Source organism: Epinephelus fuscoguttatus, linkage group LG10, assembly GCF_011397635.1.
Source record: "Epinephelus fuscoguttatus linkage group LG10, E.fuscoguttatus.final_Chr_v1".
In the NCBI taxonomy this organism is placed as follows: Eukaryota; Metazoa; Chordata; class Actinopteri; order Perciformes; family Serranidae; genus Epinephelus; species Epinephelus fuscoguttatus.
In genome coordinates this window covers 29177071-29197125 of record NC_064761.1, presented here as the reverse complement: position 1 = coordinate 29197125, position 20055 = coordinate 29177071, and the positions used below count along the sequence as shown (strand labels likewise).

The following is a 20055-nucleotide window of genomic DNA, read 5'->3' as shown; positions in this document are numbered from 1 at the left end:
AAGGGAGAGGGATGGAAAGGAAACGAGGGAGATCAAGATAGAGGAGGAGAGGTGAGGGGAGGGGGCGAAGACGGAGCGAGTGTGAAATCTATAGAGAGAGGGAGAGAGTGATGGAAGAAAAAAAAAGGAGGCTAAAAGGAAGGCTATGGAGGCACGGGATGACTGTTACAGCTCAATTAATGCCGGGACATGAGATGGCCCTGCCACTGATAATGACAGAGCGTGCACTAGAGAAGGAGACAGAGTGGGGAGAGAGGCAATAGCAGTGATCTCGACAGGATGTTAGGAGGAAGCTGGAGGGGGGGAGAAAGAGGAGGAGGAGGAGGAGGAGGAAATAAGAGCAGATACTGTTAAATCTATTCATGATTCATTATTTCTCACTGCGGCTCAAAGCTCCCCTCCCTCCCTTGATGTCTCTTTCTATCTCCCTCTTTCTCCGATCGCCCTCCCTCTTTCTTTCCTTCTCCCTCCGTTGCTTTCCCTTTTCTTGGCTCTAATTTTCATCTCCATCTCTTTTTTTCCCCCTCATCTGTTCTCTGAGGTCTTTATCTGTCTCTTCTAAGGCTCCATCCTTCCTGTTTACCCTCTCCTCTTTCATCCGTTCAATTAATCTCCATCCCCTCTTTTCCTCTCATCCCTGCTCTCACACTTTTTCCAACATTAGCTCTCCCCGCCATCTCACTTTTTTTCCCTCCCCGCTCCTCTATCTCCCTTACTCTCTCAACCGCCTTTTTTCTCTCTGCCGTGCTCTCCCCTTTTTCTCGCAGTATCTTCAAAGTCCTCATTTTCTTTAATTATCTTACACTTACTTTTTTCAAACTATCCCACTCACTTTTCCATCCTCTCTGCCTTTGTAACACCCTCTATTCTACAACCTCTCCTTTTGTGCTTTATCCTCATCCGCTCTCTTTCTCCTCATGCTATCTTTTTTTTCTATCACCGTCTCTTTTTGATGTCCTTTTTTATACCAGTTCCTTCATTTTATATTCTATCACGTCTTCTTTCTATTCTATTTCTGTCAATTTCCGCTCCTCTGTTTCCTTTTCTATCTGTGATACTGTAAGTTCTCTTTTACAATCTGCCTCACATTTCTCCGTCGCCGGCTCTCCTACCACCTCTCCCGTTAAACCTTTTTACCAGCTCTCTTGTTTTTCCCTCTGAATCACTTTTTTTCTCACATATGCTCTTTTTCTCCCCGTTGCTCAAACATATACTTTTTTCTCCCGTCTCCCCCCCTCTCATATTCCCCTTGCTCACTCTTCTCACAGCCTTGTTCTCTGGTTCCTGACACCAGGTTTCTCCCTCTTCATTTATTTCTCATTTTTTTTACTCTTATTCTTCTGACTGGAGCTCTTTGGTCTTCTCCTGTCATCCCCACCGCCTTCCCCCCCCTTCTTCCCCTCTCTCCTTCGTCTCTTCCTATTTTCCACATTCTCCCCTCCTTGGCCTCCCTCTGTCATCTTCCCCACCTATCCTCCTCCCCCTCTTCCTCCTCTGTCCATCTCTCAGAGGTGCAGCCAGCGCCTCAGTCCATTTCTTCTTTTTGGCGACAAGAGCTGACAGTCCAGTTCTGCCTGGCTTTGTTGCCAGACATCTTTCCCTCTCCCTCTTTCTCCCTCCACTCTTTCTCTGATCCCCTCCAAAGTCTGCACTGTTGGGTAATACTTTCTCTTCTTGTAACTAACATACAGCCTTCTGTACATTTTGCTTGGTGGTTTAGCTCAACTAAATTTAAAAATGAGTAGTTCAGTCAGGAATTTTAGTCAAAGGAAACTTTATTTACATTTTCAGTATTATATTTGCTGGTACGGCTCTGTTCTGGGGCCCCTCTGCCTTTCCTCGGGCCTATGCAGACAGCCTAAGGTGGAGAAAGCACACCTCTCTGCCCTTCCACATGCAAATGAGGAAAGCCTGAAGCACATAAGCAAACCTCCCTGCCCTTCCATGCACCTACATGAAGAGCAGCAGCAAAGACCCCCCCGGGAACAGAAAAGAGCAGCATCAATGGCAAACAGAAATGACACTGATAAGTCAGACACAGCATGAAAAGGAGGAGCTGGGGTGGAGATGAGTTTCAAAGCAGCTCGCAGAGGAAGCAGCAACAGTAGGCAGGCCAGAGCAGTTTAAATAGGATGCCCTGAATGAGATTCGCAAATTGGTTGCATAGAAAGGAATCATGTGATCTCTCAGCTGACTCCCTTCCATCATTTGAGCTGAGCTTGACATCATGTCCTGCCTGAACTAACACTATGCTCGGTTTCTTTAGTCGCATGTCAGTATTTTGGTCACTGGGACCAAAGTGGTATTTTTTTTTTACTGACTGAAACTGGCTGAAATTTTTCAGAAAAGAAAAAAATTGCATTTACTGAAGTAGTGCTTCAGTTGTTTTTAGGACTGCTGCCTAAAACTAAATGAGTCAAATTCAGTCTGTCAAAGAATAAATATACTGAGAAAACTACATCTTAGATTTCTAAAATATACCCTTAATGATAACCTGCAATAACATGGTCTATGGGGAGATAGGGAGATATCCACTCTATACTGCAGTTAAAAAGAAACTTACTGGCTACTGGAGAAAGCTGATAGAGGGTAAAGAAACTAAACTCAGTCGAATACTGTACAAATATTTGCTCAGCCTGCATAACACGAGTGTATATGTGTCACCATGGGTCTTGCAGGTTAAGCAGATACTGGATGAGTGTGGCTTGTTGTTAAACAACATCAACTTGCTGAAACTAACTGTTGAACAAAGGCTAAAAGACTACTTTGTGACCATGTGATATATATATGTCGAAATTTAACAATAGTTTAGAGTGGAGAAGTATCTGTTGCATGAAAATCTAAGGTACAGACAGGCTATTTGTAATTTTAGAGTAAATAACACCAGAATTCCTAAAGTCAGTGGAAGATATAAAGGGCTGGATATAAATCAGAAGATCTGCAACCTCTGGGATGTTAATCGTGTGGGAGATGAGCATCATATTTTGTTTGAATGTCAGAATGTAAGCTTAATGACTTACAGAGAAAGGTGTCTGCCAAAGAATTATCTAAACCATCCATCTATGTTTAAATTAATTGTGTTATTGTGTTGTTATTAAAAGCCAAAGTAATTTGTAAACTAGGTGTTTTTTTGAGGAATGTCTTTTGTTTAAGTAACATTGGTTGTACATTACACGCCATGTGCCATTGTTTTGTTATTGTATGTAACATTTGCACCATGTGATATGAGTCAAATAAATGAAATGAAATGTAACTCCTTAGTTGATTTGAGATTCTTCAAGTCGAGCTGTCTTTTTTTGTTTGTTTTGCTTTGTTTGTGTGCATCACATTACATTTCCCATACACTGATTTATTTGTGGCAGCCCACCGCATTATTTTTAGTATTTAAAATGTGTAAAACCTTATTTCACTGTGGAACTGTGTGCAGCTCATTGATTGACTCAGCCCCTCCTCGCCCTGCTCTCTCTCCCTCTCTGTTCATCAGACAACATATGAGACAAGCTATGAGACAAGCTAAATGAGATAAGCTGGCAAGCTAGCGCACCCGGCGGTCCCCCTGCCTCACTTGTGGCGATAGGAGACTACTTTGGGAGGAGAGCGAGAGGCAGCTCTGGAGATAAAGTTTAGAGGGTGCAGGATTTAAGAAGCTGATGCCAACTCTGGAGCCATGTTACACTGGCCCTAACAGAGATGCTGTCATGCATCCAGTGCATGTTAAAAAAGGAACCAATAGTCAAATCTTCAACAGCTAAATTTGATACAAGTCAAAAAAATTCAGATTCGGGCAGAGCCCTTGTTATTTTAAGTATTATCATCTAAATCTAAATTTCACTGTTGAAAAAAACTCCCACTATTTTATCTTATTGTTGCAGACCTTGTCACTGTTTCAATACAGCAACACTTTGATTCTCACAATAATAAATACAGTAAGATAAATATATTAATCCTGAGTGTATCTGTATTGTCGTTGAACTTCTTTCAGTATAAAAAGACTTGTAAAACAGTACTTTTAAAGTACTTTATAATCCTCTGTCCACTCTAGTCTCTTTATTCTCCCGTCTGCCAGTCTCTCTCTCCGCCTCTTTCTGATTATCGCTCTGTCAATAGTTGTGTCTGCTGTGGGCTTTAAGAATCAATCTATCCCATCCATCAGACAGTTTTATTGTGCATGTTTCTTTCTTTTTGTTTGTTTATAGTAGCACAACAATTTCAGCATATAGTCTCGCTGAGGTTTTTCTGCTTTCAGATGCAGTTCACGTCCTCGGTCCATGAGATCAGGATTGAATTTAGATTTTGGAAGAATGCAGAGTAAATGATGAGGAGCACAGGGGACACTTTCAAACAATTTCAGTTTCAAACAACATTTTCATTTCAATTTGAGGCAGAAAAAAATGAACAAGAAGGCCATCTAGATATAAGGGTTATGCTGACATGTTCCTGACATAGAGATCTGCATATCTTGTTCTTATTTAAATGTAATAATACCTCATATCAAGGTTTGAAGAGCTGTGTGTTACATATTATTTTCCAGATATAATGGTTAGTATTCATCTTCAGTCATGCAAAGTATAGCAGACAAGCACATGTCACCTGTTCTCCAGCACATACTGAATAATCTCACCTATGCTGCCTCAAATATTGTGATCAGAATTATTTGCTTTTCCAGTTATTTTGCCAATATGAACCTGATCGGGCTTTTAAAATTAATTCTAAGCCCTGGATACTTACAACAACAACATTCCTTCTCTTATAATCCTAAAAAGCTGACATGAAACTGTGATCCAAGCAGATTTACACAGTAGCAATATCATTATAACAAGGGGATCTACAGTGTTAGTGTACAGTAGTTACTCTGCAGCTGTTACAACAAAAGTGTTTGGACAGACTCTCTTAATCCCCATCATAAATTACTGAGGTACAAATGAGGCTTTAAACCAGTAGCTGCACTTTTAAGGCAAAGCACACCTGCAACATTTTACCAAAACAGGAAAAGATGCTTGGTGTCATGTGGAAACTGCTGTCTGCTACTTATGTGTTAATGTTGCTCTGTTACTGAAAACAATGGGAATGAATGTGAACAGGGTTGAGTGTTTTAACAGAGTGTAATTACAGTATTTTTGATACAACGTGTCACCATAAGCAAAGGAACCTGACTGGGATTTAATTAAGTTGATGCAGATAAGGCTGCAAATAACTGTTAATGTCATCGTAGAACAATCTGTCAATTAATTTAGGGATTTGTCAATTAGTTGAGATTTTTTTCACCATTTTCTTAAGTTTTATAGACCAAACAACTATCTGAAATATATCCTAATATTGTGGACCAATGTGACAGATGCCATGCTTCTTCTTGTAATTTGAGCCATATGTCCATCTTCTGCCCCAGACTACAGGAATTCTGGACTGACTTTTTTATGATTTTGACAAAGATTTTAGGAGTCCAGGTAAAAATGGATTCCTTTATTGCTATATTTGTGGTATCACCTGAACAACTCCAAATTAACTCCTCACAGTCAGAACTATGAACCTTACACCTTCACTATTCTTGTTCTTTTTAACAAAAAGGGGGGAACAGCACTTGTAACTATGTTTTGTTGTTATCCGTCTATCCAAAAAAAAAAAAAAAGTCAATCAGTGTTTTCCAAAACCCAAGATGACGTGCTAAAATGTCTTATTTTGTCCACAACCCAAACATATTCAATTAACTGTCACAGAGGAACAACGTAACCAGAAAATATTCACATTTAAGAAGATGGAATCAGAGAATTTGGCTTTTATTTCTAAAAAAGAACTCAAACCAATTAATCAATAATCATATTAGCTGGCGATTAATTTAATAGCTGAAAACGTAATGATTAAATGTGCCAGGTGTAGATGCAGATCAGTTAAAATACACTCTTATCAGCCCTTAAACTCATCTTGAATCATCCCTAACTTCAACGACTAAGCGTAACATCAGCGAGTACTGGAGTCTGGAGTGAGTATGTACACTGCACTGCAAGTATTTGGACAGACACCCGCTGTTTGATGTCTCTGTGCTATAATTACCTTGATCGTGAAATGACACAATGATTATGAGGTTAAAGTGCAGAGTGCGGAGGCTTTCATTTGAGGGCGTTTTCCAGATTGTTTGAAACAATGAGCTGCTTTCTAAAAGCATTATGCCGGGCGTGCTGGGAGCTCATTGTAAAATGTAAAAAAGCATCCCTTCTTGTCTTCCATGACAGTGCCTGAGTCCACCGCAGAGTTAGCATGACAGTTAGAGAGATTAAGAGAGAGGGGGAGACACAGGCAGTCACCTTAAAGGAAGATGCCATTCAGCTGGATAATGATTCTGTCTATCTGCATGGAGGTCTGTCAGCGCAGCCGAACAGATCTCACGTCTGCAATCTGTCTGTCTGTCTGCCTTTTTGTCAGTCTGTCTGTGCATTTATCTGCCTGTCTCCCCTTCCTGCAGTGTGACCCAGACAGCAAATTAGCAGCAAGTGTGGGGACTGACAAGCAGTCGCCGGCTCCTGAGAGCACACACTGCTCATCAGACACGTCGCCATTCAGGAATACCGGATCCCAGAGTGGATAAATGGAAATGATACACATTTACACTGACCTTCTTTTATCCACCTGGCATTTGGTCTTCACATTGTTTAGAAGAAGCAGTGTCCTCACTATCCCATCCTGTCCATAACAGCTAAGCCTTGTCGACATCTAGTGTCAGTTGATCTCAAGTCTGTCTCCACTGGCTGTGTAAAATATACATTTGACATTGCCATGGTTACCATCTGTACCAGATAGCTTAATGGTATCATTATTCCCTAATTCTCACATCAGTAGCCAGCGCTTGTGTTGCTTGCTAATAACCGAAAGAGAGACTGTCCACGCAAATAAACATTTAGTCAACAGGGACATCATAATTGTGCAGAGAGGCTGGTTTCATGCAACAGTACTTGCGTTTATATTCCATACAGAGGCATGGAAAGGTAAACTTCAGTGTTGCGCAGTGACCCCGTTACTAAAACTAATAAAATCAGCCATCCATAGCTCAGTGTTGAAACCACTTGTTGCTCTTGCTGACTCATTATTAGTCTACTAAAAAAAAAGACACAGAAAAAAAACACGTCCTACTTTCACAGAAAATGTTATTAATTCCTTTGCCCTGTTTCTGGTCCTACAAAGATGAGTCACTCCGCTGCTCATCATCTTTACACAGTAATTTAAGCTGGAACAGATCCTGCTTTATCCTGCCAATACACTATACAATGAGAACCTAGAGAAACAGAAACTCATGTGCTATGTGATATAATGCAAGACAACTACTCTGCACTAAATACATACATAAAGGTCAAGTGTGTGGGATTTAGGGGGATATATTGGGAGGAATAGAAGTGTATACTCACCTGAAAATAAGAATCTGTCTGTTTTTGTTACCTTAGAATGAGCTGTTAATATCTACATAGGGAGAGGGTCCTCCTTCACAGAATCCGCCATGTTGATGTGCCAAGTTTCTACAGCAGCCCAGGATGGACAAACCAAACACTGGCTCTAGATAGGGCCATTTGCATTTTCACGTGGCCCATAGTTAGCAGCTTCTCTGCAATGAGCACTGATTTTTAACTTGAAACTTATTTATTCTGTGTTTTTAGCAGTTTAAGGGGTGGTACACATGTCGTGTTTTTTGCGCCCTCAAATTTATTGTTTTAAATGTAAACGCGTAGCAAGGGCGCTCAAATGCCAGAGCGACGCCATCGTGGCGCGCACACACGACAGCTGCACTCTGATATAACAATAAATAATAAATAAATAATAAAAGCTCAACTTTTGGAACGAAGCAGCACCTCTTGTGGCGAGGAACAACCAATCATTCTGTAAATATCAGTCTCTGATAAATACGGAAAAGTTGATCATGTTAGTGCAGGGATACCCAGAGCTTTACATCTGTCCCACAGACGACAGGCCTACACACTTATTAATTCCTGGAAGAAGATCAGCTCTGCACTCAGGATTTTAGGTAAAAAGGCTTTGATACAGTGCTTGTTAAGGTTGCTTAGCAACCTCAGACACAACCTGCCACTGGGCTCTTGAAAGCTGCCTCAAAAAAGGCACAAAAGTCAGCCCAGCGCCCAAATTTGTGTTTTTCAGGAGGTTAAAGAAGCAGCATGTGTGCGGCCTCTAAATCACCAACAAGGACGATACCTTCGTGGATAATTTGGCACCTGATAAAAACTTCCCAAATGTCTGGACCTTAAGTTATAACATAAGTCTTAAGTAAAGAAATAAAATGAGAACACACTGGCAGGTGCGAGGCTAGCAGCCAACTCCAAACATATACAGACATACCAAACAGCATCAGAGAAACACTGATTTATAAAGTTCAACTGCTTTACCCAGTGTTTTCACTGGTTTTAATCACCTGGCCCGTTTGTTTTGGAGAGGAACAGAACTCTGCGGATAACTCAGCTCGGGGTTAAAACTTCCTGAACATCTGGATCAGAAATAAGGTGAGCACATGCGAAGTTACCCGAGAAAATAGGTAAACAAACATTAGCAAGTGCTGGGCTAGCAGCCTGTCTGTGACAAGCCCAGTGGCACAGGAAAACCTCTGATTTGTTACGTTAAACTGCTTTATTCTGTGTTTTACCGGTTTTAATCACTGGGTCCGTTTGTTTTGGAGAGGAGGAGACCTCTGCGGATAATTTGGCTCCTGGTAAAAACCTCCTGCACATCTGGATCTTGAGTTATAAGTTAAGAAATAACGTGAGCACGCTTTAGCAGGTGTGACTCAAACGTACTGAACAACATCAGAGAAACACTGATTTGTAACTTGAAACTGCTTTATTCAGTGTTTTTTTTTTGGCTTAAATCCACAGGTTTTGGAGAGGAGGAGACCTCTGCGGATAATTCAGCTCAGGGTAAAAACCTCCTGAACGTCTGGATCAGAAATGAGGTGAGCACACATTAGCAGATGCTGGGCTAGCGGCCTGTCCGCGACAAGCCCAACGGCATTGGAGAAACACTGATTTCTGATTAAACGGCTTTATTCAGTGTTTTTACTGGTTTAAATCACCTGGTCCGTTTGTTCTGGATAGACAGAGACCTCTACAGATAATTCAGCTCCTACTAAAAACCTCCTGAACAATGAACACTGAAGGAATCCTAACTGGGAGAAGTTTCAGCTGGTTGCAATCTGTAATCCTCACCGCTTGATGCCAGTATCTCCCCCTAAATCTTGCACACTGTTCCTTTAAAGCCCTTCTGTTAAAATAAGAGTGTAGTTGTTTTTGTGTGTCGACCAAATGCTATGGTGCATTTTGAAGTTAGTCTTAACATTTAAGGTGTTTCTAAAAATTTGGCCATGGCATTTATATTTATGGAGGTCATTTTGTGTAAATACAAAATATAAATAAATGAGAACAGGATCAAGATAGTAAAAACCCACCCACACAAAATGACATCCTGGCAATACAGTGTTTGTGTGAGTAAAATAACACATTCACCTCCTCACACCTACTCAAGAAATGCAACTTCTTCACAGAAGGTAACACACACACACACACACACACACACACACACGCACACACACACACGCACACAGCCTCCAAGTACACCAGCAGTGAGAAGAAAAAACAATCAAAAAATACTAAGTACAGTCTTTCCTACCTGTTTGTGCATCTCAATGTTGAGACCGTAGGACATTTCGTAGTACTGTGGAGACAAACAGATGACACAGCTTCGTTAGCATTTTATACACAGCGCACATTAACATTCAGTTACACAATATCTCCCATTGAACATCTGTTGCTCAGTGTCGCTGCATATGCTGCTGTTTGTCAGTGTGGTTTTAATGAAAGCGAGAAAAGAGAGAGTGAAAAGAACGACGAGAGAGAGTGTGTGTGTGTGAGTGTGTGTGTGAGTGTAGTAAGAACAAGTTTGTGTGTGTCTGTGTATAGATAATGAGGTATTTATGTCTCTGTGTGAGTTATGTGCGATCACTGTCTCAGCAGGTTTTTGTCTGTGTGTAGCTGCCAAATGAGCATGACTGTGTGTGTGTGTGTGTGTGTGTGTGTGTGTGCTGCTTGTTGTGGTCCCAGCCTCTGTGTTTATGTCTATGTATGTGTCAGTGTGCCTGTGAAGACCTACAGTATGTCCAGTGACCATCAGAGTACAGTAATGAGACGTGAGATATGAATGCTTGCTAAGGCCACAGTGTGTGACTGATCAGTGTGTGTGTACAGTATGTCATATTTTCTTTCCTACAATGGTGTAGACATGACCTGCTCTACTCTCCCTCTGTTTGGTTCTGAGTACTTGTAGCCATCGTGGGTTAGACTGGTTAGGTTTAGGCATGAGGAGTGAGGTTGGGGTCAGGATAAGAACATCGGGATAAGCAGTAAAGTGGAGATAACCCATACAGCTTGAGTCTACGACTGCATTAGCACGGGCCGCTCCACATCTGGAGGTGGCCCAGCTCATATTCAGCCAGGTGTTAATGCAGTCTGTACAGAGTGGCCACATTCCTGAGGGATGGCTTCATATTTTTTCAAGTCTACAGTGCAAGAACGGGTTGTAATTACAGCCACCGTGACCAAGAGTTATTAGTACAGTAACCAGTGACTCAGTCTGCATACACGCTTTAAGACAGTGTTTCCCAACTGGTCCAGATTTCTCCTTAGTCATTAGCTCAAGGTCCACACAGTTTAATACCTTTAGCATCACACTTGTGTTTGGCCATGTCGTCGAGCTAGTTTGCTGTCTCCGTCAAACAGCTGTCCCTTCGTCACTCTCTCTACAGCAGGAAATGGCACCTCAAATAAAAAGCTCTGGATCGGAAATTCACTGTACTTAAAAATAAAGTGTTTAACAAACTTAACACGTTTGACACCAGTTGGGAACCACTGCTTTAAGAATATAATCCACCATTTGAAAGGTCAATTGATTCTGCCTCCTCTGTCCTCTGTCTAGTGAGCCTGGCCCACAGCTAAAGACGACCTGTTAATCAGCAAAGCAAAAATAAGTAGTAGCAACATCGCTTCCCTTGACTTGGGACACATCATAGGGGCTTTTCATTATACTAACATATGCCTCCTCACATCCTTTCTCCTCCCATGACCCACAAATCATTCCCCCTCCACCATCGTCCCTTAAATGGACCTCAAGAAGACAAGTAGAGAGGATGCTTCTGGAGGAGCGTAGAGTGAGGAAACAAAGATGTATTCTTACATAGAAGTCTTTTATCAAGTCGCATCATGTATAAATGTCGCACCTGTAACTGCAGCTTGGACCTCACATCTCTTCCTCGCATCCAATAGCTAAGATGTGAGGAGGAGATGTGAACAAGGAAAGCAAAGAGCATAACAGAAAGTACCTTATGTTTGTCGACAACTCTGCCAGCTCCATCTACCTTATTTGCAATTTCAGTAATGAGTCATATTTAAAGTTTAACTTAATATCTCCTGAAAAAAAACTACTTTAACTGACCTTGAGTACCACTGTGACATCACTGCTGGGTGTGGTTAAAGGTGCAACAAAGGAAATATATGTGGGAAGTGAAAGAGGCTTGAAGCCTTTTAAATAGAGAGGGCTATGAAACAATGCTTTAGAGCAAAATGCCAAAAGGTTCCAGCTTCTCAAATGTGAATATTTGTCCAATATTCTGTCTCCTAGGGTATTTATAATAAATATATTTGGATTCTGAGCAGGCAGTCTGACAAAAAATGCAATTTAAATAAGTCAGTGTTGGCTTTAGGAAACTGCGCTGGGCATTCATTTACTATTTTCTGCTATTTATTTACCAACTCATTAATCAATTGATAAAAATAATCATAATGATACAACCATCCTCATCCAAATAACATTTCATGAACATATGATCAATAGTGCAACATATCTGTGCCAAACATGTCAGGCTCCTATCTAAATGTCTGTGTGTGTTCCTGTGCGTTTGTATATTTGACACTAGCACACTAAACATACCTGTGTGTGTGTGTGTTTGCTAAATACCTTGTGCTACACTTCCGCATGTGTGTGTGTGTGCTTGTTAAATGTGTTGTTCTCTCTCCTCTGTGTGTGTTTCCATGTGTGTGTACATCAGTAATGTGCTGTAATGGTGTGGTGGCGAGCGGCATGCAGACAGCGAGGATCCGTCATGGTGACAAAGGCAGCCTCTGCCGCCGGATGAGCAACGCGCTGACTGATGAGAGCGAGACACCACTCTCTCCCTCTCCTCTCTCTCTCTTTCCTCTCTGGCTTCTTTTGCTCATTTTCACTCTATCGCTCTCTTCTCCCTCTTCATTTATTCCTCACCTCATTCAGTCCCTCCCTCTCGCTCCTATCTCTATCTCTCTGAGGCCGTCAGTCCCTTTTTCCCATCACCCTTCCTTCTGTCTCCCTCTAGTTATTCCCCTCCTTCTTTTTCTAGCTGTCAGATGTTCTTTCGCTCTCCATTTCAGTCTGTCTCTCTATTTCCTGTCTCATTTTACTCACTTGCTATCTTTGTCTGTCTCGATCCTCTTCCATACCTCTCTATCTAAATTCAAATGTGCTTTATTGATATGAGCATAATTAAGTGCAGCACTGCCAGATCACATAACGTTTACACTGTATGTAATAATTCTGATTTTAAAAAAGAAAACAAATGGTTAGCACCCTATTCAACAAAAAGAGGAGGCATATTTTAAGGGGGTTCATGACAGTGTCATGTGTTGTTTTGCTGGTTTCCCCCAAGGCTGTGACATGCTCTGACATATACTGTTGCTTCAATGGCAGTCATGTTTAAACCATGACTGCGATCTTTCCCTTACCTCAAAGAAGTTGTTTTTTAGGGCTGCACCAAACAGTTGAAAGCTTCATTCATAAGATTCACATTAATTTCTGAATCAACATCAGAATCAGCACAGTATTTTTATTTTTTTCATAATGTCTATGCATTTCATTTAAACCCGGTATTTCCGCACAGTTGCAGATAAAGATTAGACTACACTAAAAGTATTTGTATTACAATATTTGTAGAATCATATACTAAAAGAAATTATGAATGTACTGTGACATCACCCATTGGCTTTCTGGAGCCAGAAGTGACCATATTTGGGTGATCCCTACTTACAGTAGTTGCTCTTCCTGGGGTTTCTTCCCCTTTTTTGTATGTTGCTTGGCCCTCTGAGGCAAACTGTGATATTTGTGATGATGAATAAAAAAAAAATAAAATAAAATACAATTAAGTAAAATAAGATAAAATAAAATAAGATAAAATAAATTAAATTAAATAAAGTAAAGTAAAATTAAATTAAATAGAATAAAATAAAATAACATAAAATAAAATAAAGTTAAATAAAATAAAATAAAATAAAATAAAATTGAATCAGATGAACCACTATATTCAAATATTGTTTGAACATTTCTTATATTTTTTAGTGTCAAAAGCGTAATGTAGCATAGTGTGTAAAAGCTTTAAGTGTTAAAAAAAAACATTTGGTACAGCACTATTTAGAAAAAAAAAACAAACAAAAAAAATAACCAACCAAACCTTACACAATGCAGAGAAAGTTGTCATGTCAGTATGTCAGTGGAGGCTTCAGAAATCAGAAGAGATCAGAAAATGTTAAAATGGACTTGCAGGTAATAAGCCACAATGTGTTTTGTCATTTATTCTGAGGGACTCATTTGTCTTCATACAGACTGCAGTGTAGCAGGAGAGGTGTCTATCTATCTATCTATCTATCTATCTATCTATCTATCTATCTATCTATCTATCTATCTATCTATCTATCTATCTATCTATCTCACTTTGTGGTGTCCTTCTTGTCCTGTCTCTCTTTTGTCACCTTCCTCCTCATGTGCATTCTCTCCCTCTCTCCCCTGTCAACACCTTTTCTGTCTTTCTTGCCAATTACCCTTTTCTTTCTTTTTTTTTACCTTCTCTCCCTCTTTTCTCTCCTAACCCCATTACTCTCTCCCCCTCTCTTTTATCTCCCCTTGTTTTATCTATCTGCTGTATCATTTCTGTCTCTGTCCATTACACTCCGTCTCTTTTCTACTCTCTCATTCTTTCTCCCCTTAGTCATTTCTATCAATCATCTTTCTCCTTTATGTTCTCTCTGTATTGCCATTTTCTACTTGGCTCGCTCGCTCACTTTGTATATTTGTCTCTCTCGTCCTTGTCGAGTGCTGTATCTATATTTTCTCCTTTCTCTCCCTCCGTCGAGTTCACCTCCGCTGTGTATCATACTGTTCTTTCTTCCCGTTTCTCTCACAGATGGACTGATACACATAAAAAATGTTTTGCACACGGGATGTATTCACTGCTTGGAATCTCTTTCACATGTAAAAATGCACACATACTTCACACAAGTATACACACCACTCTCAGCACACGCATGCATGCTTCACAGCACACACACACACACACAAACATACTTAAGCTAGCTCTTTGTGTTTCCATGTCTGCCTATCTCCTCCAGCCCTCTCAACATGAAAGATATGTGACATATCTCTTTGTTCTCCCTCCTTCTCTGCCTCTCTCCCTCCATCTCTCATCAGCCTCTCTCGTCACCTCTCCATCATTACACCTCACCTCAGCCCTCCCCATCTTTTTAACTCAATTCCTGTCTGTCTCTCCTTATTAATTCTCCCCCCCATCTCTCCCATCGGCCTCTCCACCTCTCTGCCATTACTCTCCGTTTCTCTTTTCCACTCTCTCCTCTCCAACATCCTCTTTTCATTTAGTATCTCGCCTTTTTTTCTCTCCCACTACACCAACAGCTGAGTGCAACAACCATGGCCCTAGTTTTTGAATACAACCTTGCAAGTAACTACATAGCTCACTTCAGCAGCTGTCCTCAGAAAGAGCTCTCCACTCTGGACTAAAATGAAGCGGCTGACTGTATATAACCGGCACGACATTACGGAAAGGAATGCAATAAAGGTATGATGGGAACGCTGCTCTGTACAGCCAGAGGGAAAGCAAATGGGTTTGGGTTAGCAGCAGTAAATGTTAAGGAGCCTTGATGCTGCAGCTGAGCATTTCTGAGAGTGAGAGGACTGAATGGAAAGGTGTTGGGTTTACTTAATTAAATATCTGATTCATGTCAGTACATTCCACGGTCATTTTGTTCAGCTATGTATCTCTCGGGTAGATGAAAATCCAAGGCAAACGGCAAGACAAAAGCTGCAAACTGTTGAGATATTACACCCAAATGTTTTTCAAAGTATGTCCGGCTGGCAGCTGTGGAATGTTACCAAGTACATTTACTCAGGTGCTAATTTTTTGATACTTCTGGTAACTTACTTGAGCATTGCCTTATTTCTGAGGGAAATATGGTACTTTGTATTTCAGCACATTTATCTGACAACTAGAGTCACTTATTATTTCACAAATTAAAACACATATGGGGCTTATTAAATGCAATACAACAAAATATATAAAGTAGGTAAACCTTCACTTAACCCTTTCCCTCCCTCCCCTTATTAAGACTACTCTACTACTAATCTACTTTGTAAATAATATTCATCTCCTTCTGGTGTATGTATCAGGATATATTTTGTATTTTGTAAAGTATGCTTTGTCCTCCATATACATTTCTCTGTGTTTTCTCAGAGTTTTTGATATCTTATGAAAATATTCATGTGTTTTGCACTTTAAATTTATGGTATCTATTATGCAGTTTGGGTTAACTCCTTTCCTGCTGTACTGAAATTAAGTGTATTTCAATAATTTATTAAATGTAACATTTATATCCTCTATGTCCTCATATGAGGACATCACATTTTGGGTTTACTGCACCTTACTCTTGATTCTGCTTAACTTAGACCTGTTGTCTCAAAAATGGTTTGATCCACCCCATCCCTCCCACCTTTCCCTGACTCGGGCTCTGAGCTCTCTATCTGCACAGAGCAATGCACTGCCTTCCAGAGTGGGTGATATGCAGTAGTGGTGTAAGTACCTGGCTTAAACCAGGATATGTGGCACATTTCTTAACTCCTACCACTCAGTACCAACACATTATTATCATTACCAGTCCTCATTTTTGCTGCATTTAATCGTAGGTCACTGTTTATGTTGTTAGGTAGGAGTTACCTGACGTTTTTCCTAGCTAGGAAACGTTACAGGTGTTCGGTACCACTGTCCTCTGTTTGAACTGGAATGAGAGAAGCTAGCTGTTGTGTCATGTGCATGTGTTAATATTAAAGCCAAAGTGCTACTGACTAGCTAACTGACTGGATGCCCATTAACATTATAACTCCTACTGTGTGTATTTATTATTATTATTTTGTAGATTTCAAGCACTTTTCTTTTTTGAAGTGTATTTTTATTTATGTATTTGTATTATATAATACAGACAAGAAGGAAAAAGGCAGAGACAAACATTGAAAAAGTCAATTACTGTTAATGTGTTACATGTTACATGTTAATGTTGAGGAGCTTCTGTATCAAAATGAGTTATCCTCCCCCAGAAATTAGGGTTACAATATGTTTCTTTTATGATTCCAATTGATTCCTCTTTTGCTGTGGCTCAGCATTTAAATAACCTTTATCAGATTTGATGGTTTAGTCACAGACTTTCCCAAAAAGTGTTGTGCTTTTCTTTCACAAATGTGGGAATGAAATTGAGTTAAAATGTACAAAACAGTGAAATTATCTTGTCTGGCCGGGCAGCTCTCTGGGTGCTCAGCACCCCTAAACCTCTGATCCTAGAATCGCCCTTGACGCCAGCCATCTCTGCCAAGTCGGTCTGCAGCTGATCCTGACATAAAAGTGGATAAGGTCAAAACCCTGATCACATTTTATGGTTGTTTATTTATGATTAATAATAATAATAATAATGTTTGTAGTTTGATATGGCAACAAAGTTAGCCAATTTTAGCAACCGTAACATGCTAAGACACTGTTAATTAGAAAGTACTCATTTGAAGACATTGGGATTTCATTATCGTCTCATTTAAGGTCACCAGGACTTTATCATTGACAATGTTAGGTTTTTTTTAAACTTTTCAGGTCCTACTGATCCCAAATAGGAGAAATTCAAAATGCATACCAAACAAAAGTTCGAGTCTCTGGAGGACATTCAAATTAATTTTATACAGTGGAATTATGGTTTTGATCGGCTTTATTGTTTACATTTTGTAGTGCGCCTGCTGGAATCTTTGCAAATCAGCATGTGAATCTGCTTTTACGTCTAGAACCTCCTGTCTACGACAGGCTTGAGACACGCCCTCGTTGAGGACTTGGTCCAGATTAATCTGATCCCGTTTGACTCGGCGGTGGGAACCTCTTGCCACCACATGCCTTTGCTGACATCGACCCCAGCAGGATTCAAACCAATAATAAGCTTTATCTATATAGCACCTTTCATACAAGAAATGCAGCACAAAGTGTTTTACAATGAGGGCAGGATACGCACCGAGTGCTTCACATGAAAATAGACACAATGAACATAAATCAGAACTGATTCATAAAATCATAGAGTTGTAAAACTGTAAATCAAAAAATCAAGTAAAATACAGTATTTTTACAGAGCTGCTGAAGCATAAGGCATAAAAGGAAGCAGTTTCAGAGCTGTATCAGGAAGTCAGAGCTAGTTAAAGGCTGAAGTTAATAGATATGTCTTTAGCTTTCTTTCAAAAAAATTTAGCGAGCTAGCTTAACGTAGCTTGAGCAACGTTTTTTGTGGGCTAGAATACCTTGATAAGCACTATTTTTGATGCATGCATGCATACGTTTCTTTTTTGTTTGTTGATAGAGTGCACTCACACACACACACACACACACACACACACACACACACACACTCATTCACCCCACGTACTCATTCATTCATCAATAAACCAACCCGGACCTTCAAGCAAGTACGCAACCAATGTAAGTTAACAAATCTGGACATTTAATGAAGACTGTACCTTTTAGGCGTCCCTTAAATGAAAGTCAAGAAAAAATCAATTATAAATGTAACAGGAAGTCAGTGCAGAGCAGCTAAAAAAGGCACACCTGACAGCAATTAGGAAGGTGTAAAATGTGTAGTTCACTCCTTTTTTCAAATGTAAGATGTTGATAAAATAAGCGTGAACCTGAGTATCCTGGTGTGAGCTGGAGCTTTCATTTCCTTTAGGTTCTCTGTAGTTTAAAACTTAGCCTCACTGCCACCAATAAAATGCTTGTTATAGATGCAAAAATATCAGTTAAAAAAAACAACTTAATAATATAACTGTCATACGGGTCACTGCGTAATGAGCGCTTTTACATTTGAGACTTTAATTACATTTTGTTTGAAGATATTTACCCAGTCCTTTCCGAGATATGACCACAAAATTCATGAATTAGCTTCCCACATTTACAAGTAAAAACTTTCAAAGTCATAATCGAAGCAGAGGCAGGTCATTCACAGCGTCATGTACTAATGCCCCTGCTTGTACTGCCACTAGAAAGCTGCAGCACGATTGCTGATAACAATATTAAATTGTGACAGTTTATTGGTCCCTGCAGGATCATTTCCTCTTTGCTCGCTTCCTTGTCGTGAGGTCAGATAGAGAGCGGTGTCACCTTTAGGGCAGCTCATAACAGTTTAGAAGGTCGTTCATTTGCCAGGACTTAATCTGAGTCATTCGGTCCTAAGATGAGAAAAACAGTGATTCTCAGACGGAGAGCAGCGTTATAGTCTCAGGATTTTAAACACCAACAGGTGACAAGAAGAGCCACGAGGGTCACTCAGTTACAGTAACAGAAAAATTGTTTTAGCGGTAAAACCAATTCATTTCCACAATTAACTGGTCGTGTCAGGATTTCCTTTGAAAGAAGACTAAGTGACTGATATGTGGTTTTAACAGTTGTCCTGTGGGTGTAGGCTAGACAGCAGTGAAGTGACTATTGTACTATTTGTGCATTCTGTACAGCACTCCAGTGACAATACTCTATGGGAGTCTAGTCTGGACCGTAGTGTTGTAACAACAGTGCTTTGTAGTCTGTGAATGTGTGAGTGAAGAATAGAACCAGTGATGTTCAATGCACACAGTGATAACTGGTGAGTGATAAATTACATTTAAATCCACAGTGTCTGTTTCAATTACAGTAAAGCTTCTTTCTCACGTAGGTCCTGTTAAATTACAGGGATAACCCTAACTATTTACACATGCACTACATTCAGGAAGGTTTCTGTCTTGTGCCTTTTCACACATGCCATGGCAAAGCCAGAATAGAAGGGGTTAGGGGACAATCTAGAACAGTGGTTTCCACCACAGGGTCCAGATTTCTCCTTAGTCATTAGTTCAAGGTCCACGCAGTTAAATATATTCAGTGTCATACATGCATTTGGTCATGTTATTGAGCTACTTTGCTGTTGCTGTCAAGTAGCTGTCCGTTAGTCACTCACTCAACAACAGAAAATGGCACTTCAAAATGAAAGCTCTCAAAATAAAGTGTTTTTTAGAAACTTGATAAGTTTGTGAGTCACAGGATGGACCCACAACCCACTTTTGGACCACAACCCACCAGTTGGAAACCACTGATCTAACAGACAGTGGTAATGCAACTCTTATGGATGTTGACCTCCATAAAACTCACTAGAAGAAGAAAACAATGGCACAAGGCGTATGTGTACGCGGCACAAGACGTCAGTTATTATTTTCAGGAACATGTTGGGCTAGGACTGTTTTTATTAGGTGCTCATCCTCTTAGAATGTATTTATTTCGTGTATTTATTTTTGCTTGTTGGTTACAAATAACCTGCTTAAGCACTGGTGTAAATGCTTAACTGTAAAAAAAAAAAAAAAGTTGCAGATTCAAATATGTCATCAGCCCAGTCTCGTGATTGCTTTGTTTGCTCGATGTTAGGGCTGCAGAGTTATTTGCTTTTATTCATTTTATTTATTAAACCGCTACTATTAAGCTGAACCAGAGTTAGCTATACACTAATTTTCATCTGTAGTCCCTGGGCAGGAAACAGAGAATAGTTTCTCTGCTAAAAGTTACTATTATATAAAAAACACAATTACAAAATATTCATGACACAATGGCTTCAGCAATAACAATAGCAAGACAACACAACATCAAGCCATCGCAACAATAATAACAAC

The 20055-nt window shown here is 40.1% G+C and overlaps 1 protein-coding gene across 2 annotated transcripts in view; it reads right to left on the bottom strand.

The window, feature by feature from the left end:
* Positions 1 to 20055, bottom strand: part of tle2b (TLE family member 2, transcriptional corepressor b) — a 127150-nt gene that overhangs the window by 66225 nt on the left and 40870 nt on the right. For both annotated transcript variants that reach the window (XM_049588712.1, XM_049588714.1), the window contains exon 4: positions 9655 to 9699. In XM_049588712.1, the coding sequence (XP_049444669.1) occupies positions 9655 to 9699 (45 nt within the window). The remainder of the gene's footprint in view (positions 1 to 9654; positions 9700 to 20055) is intronic.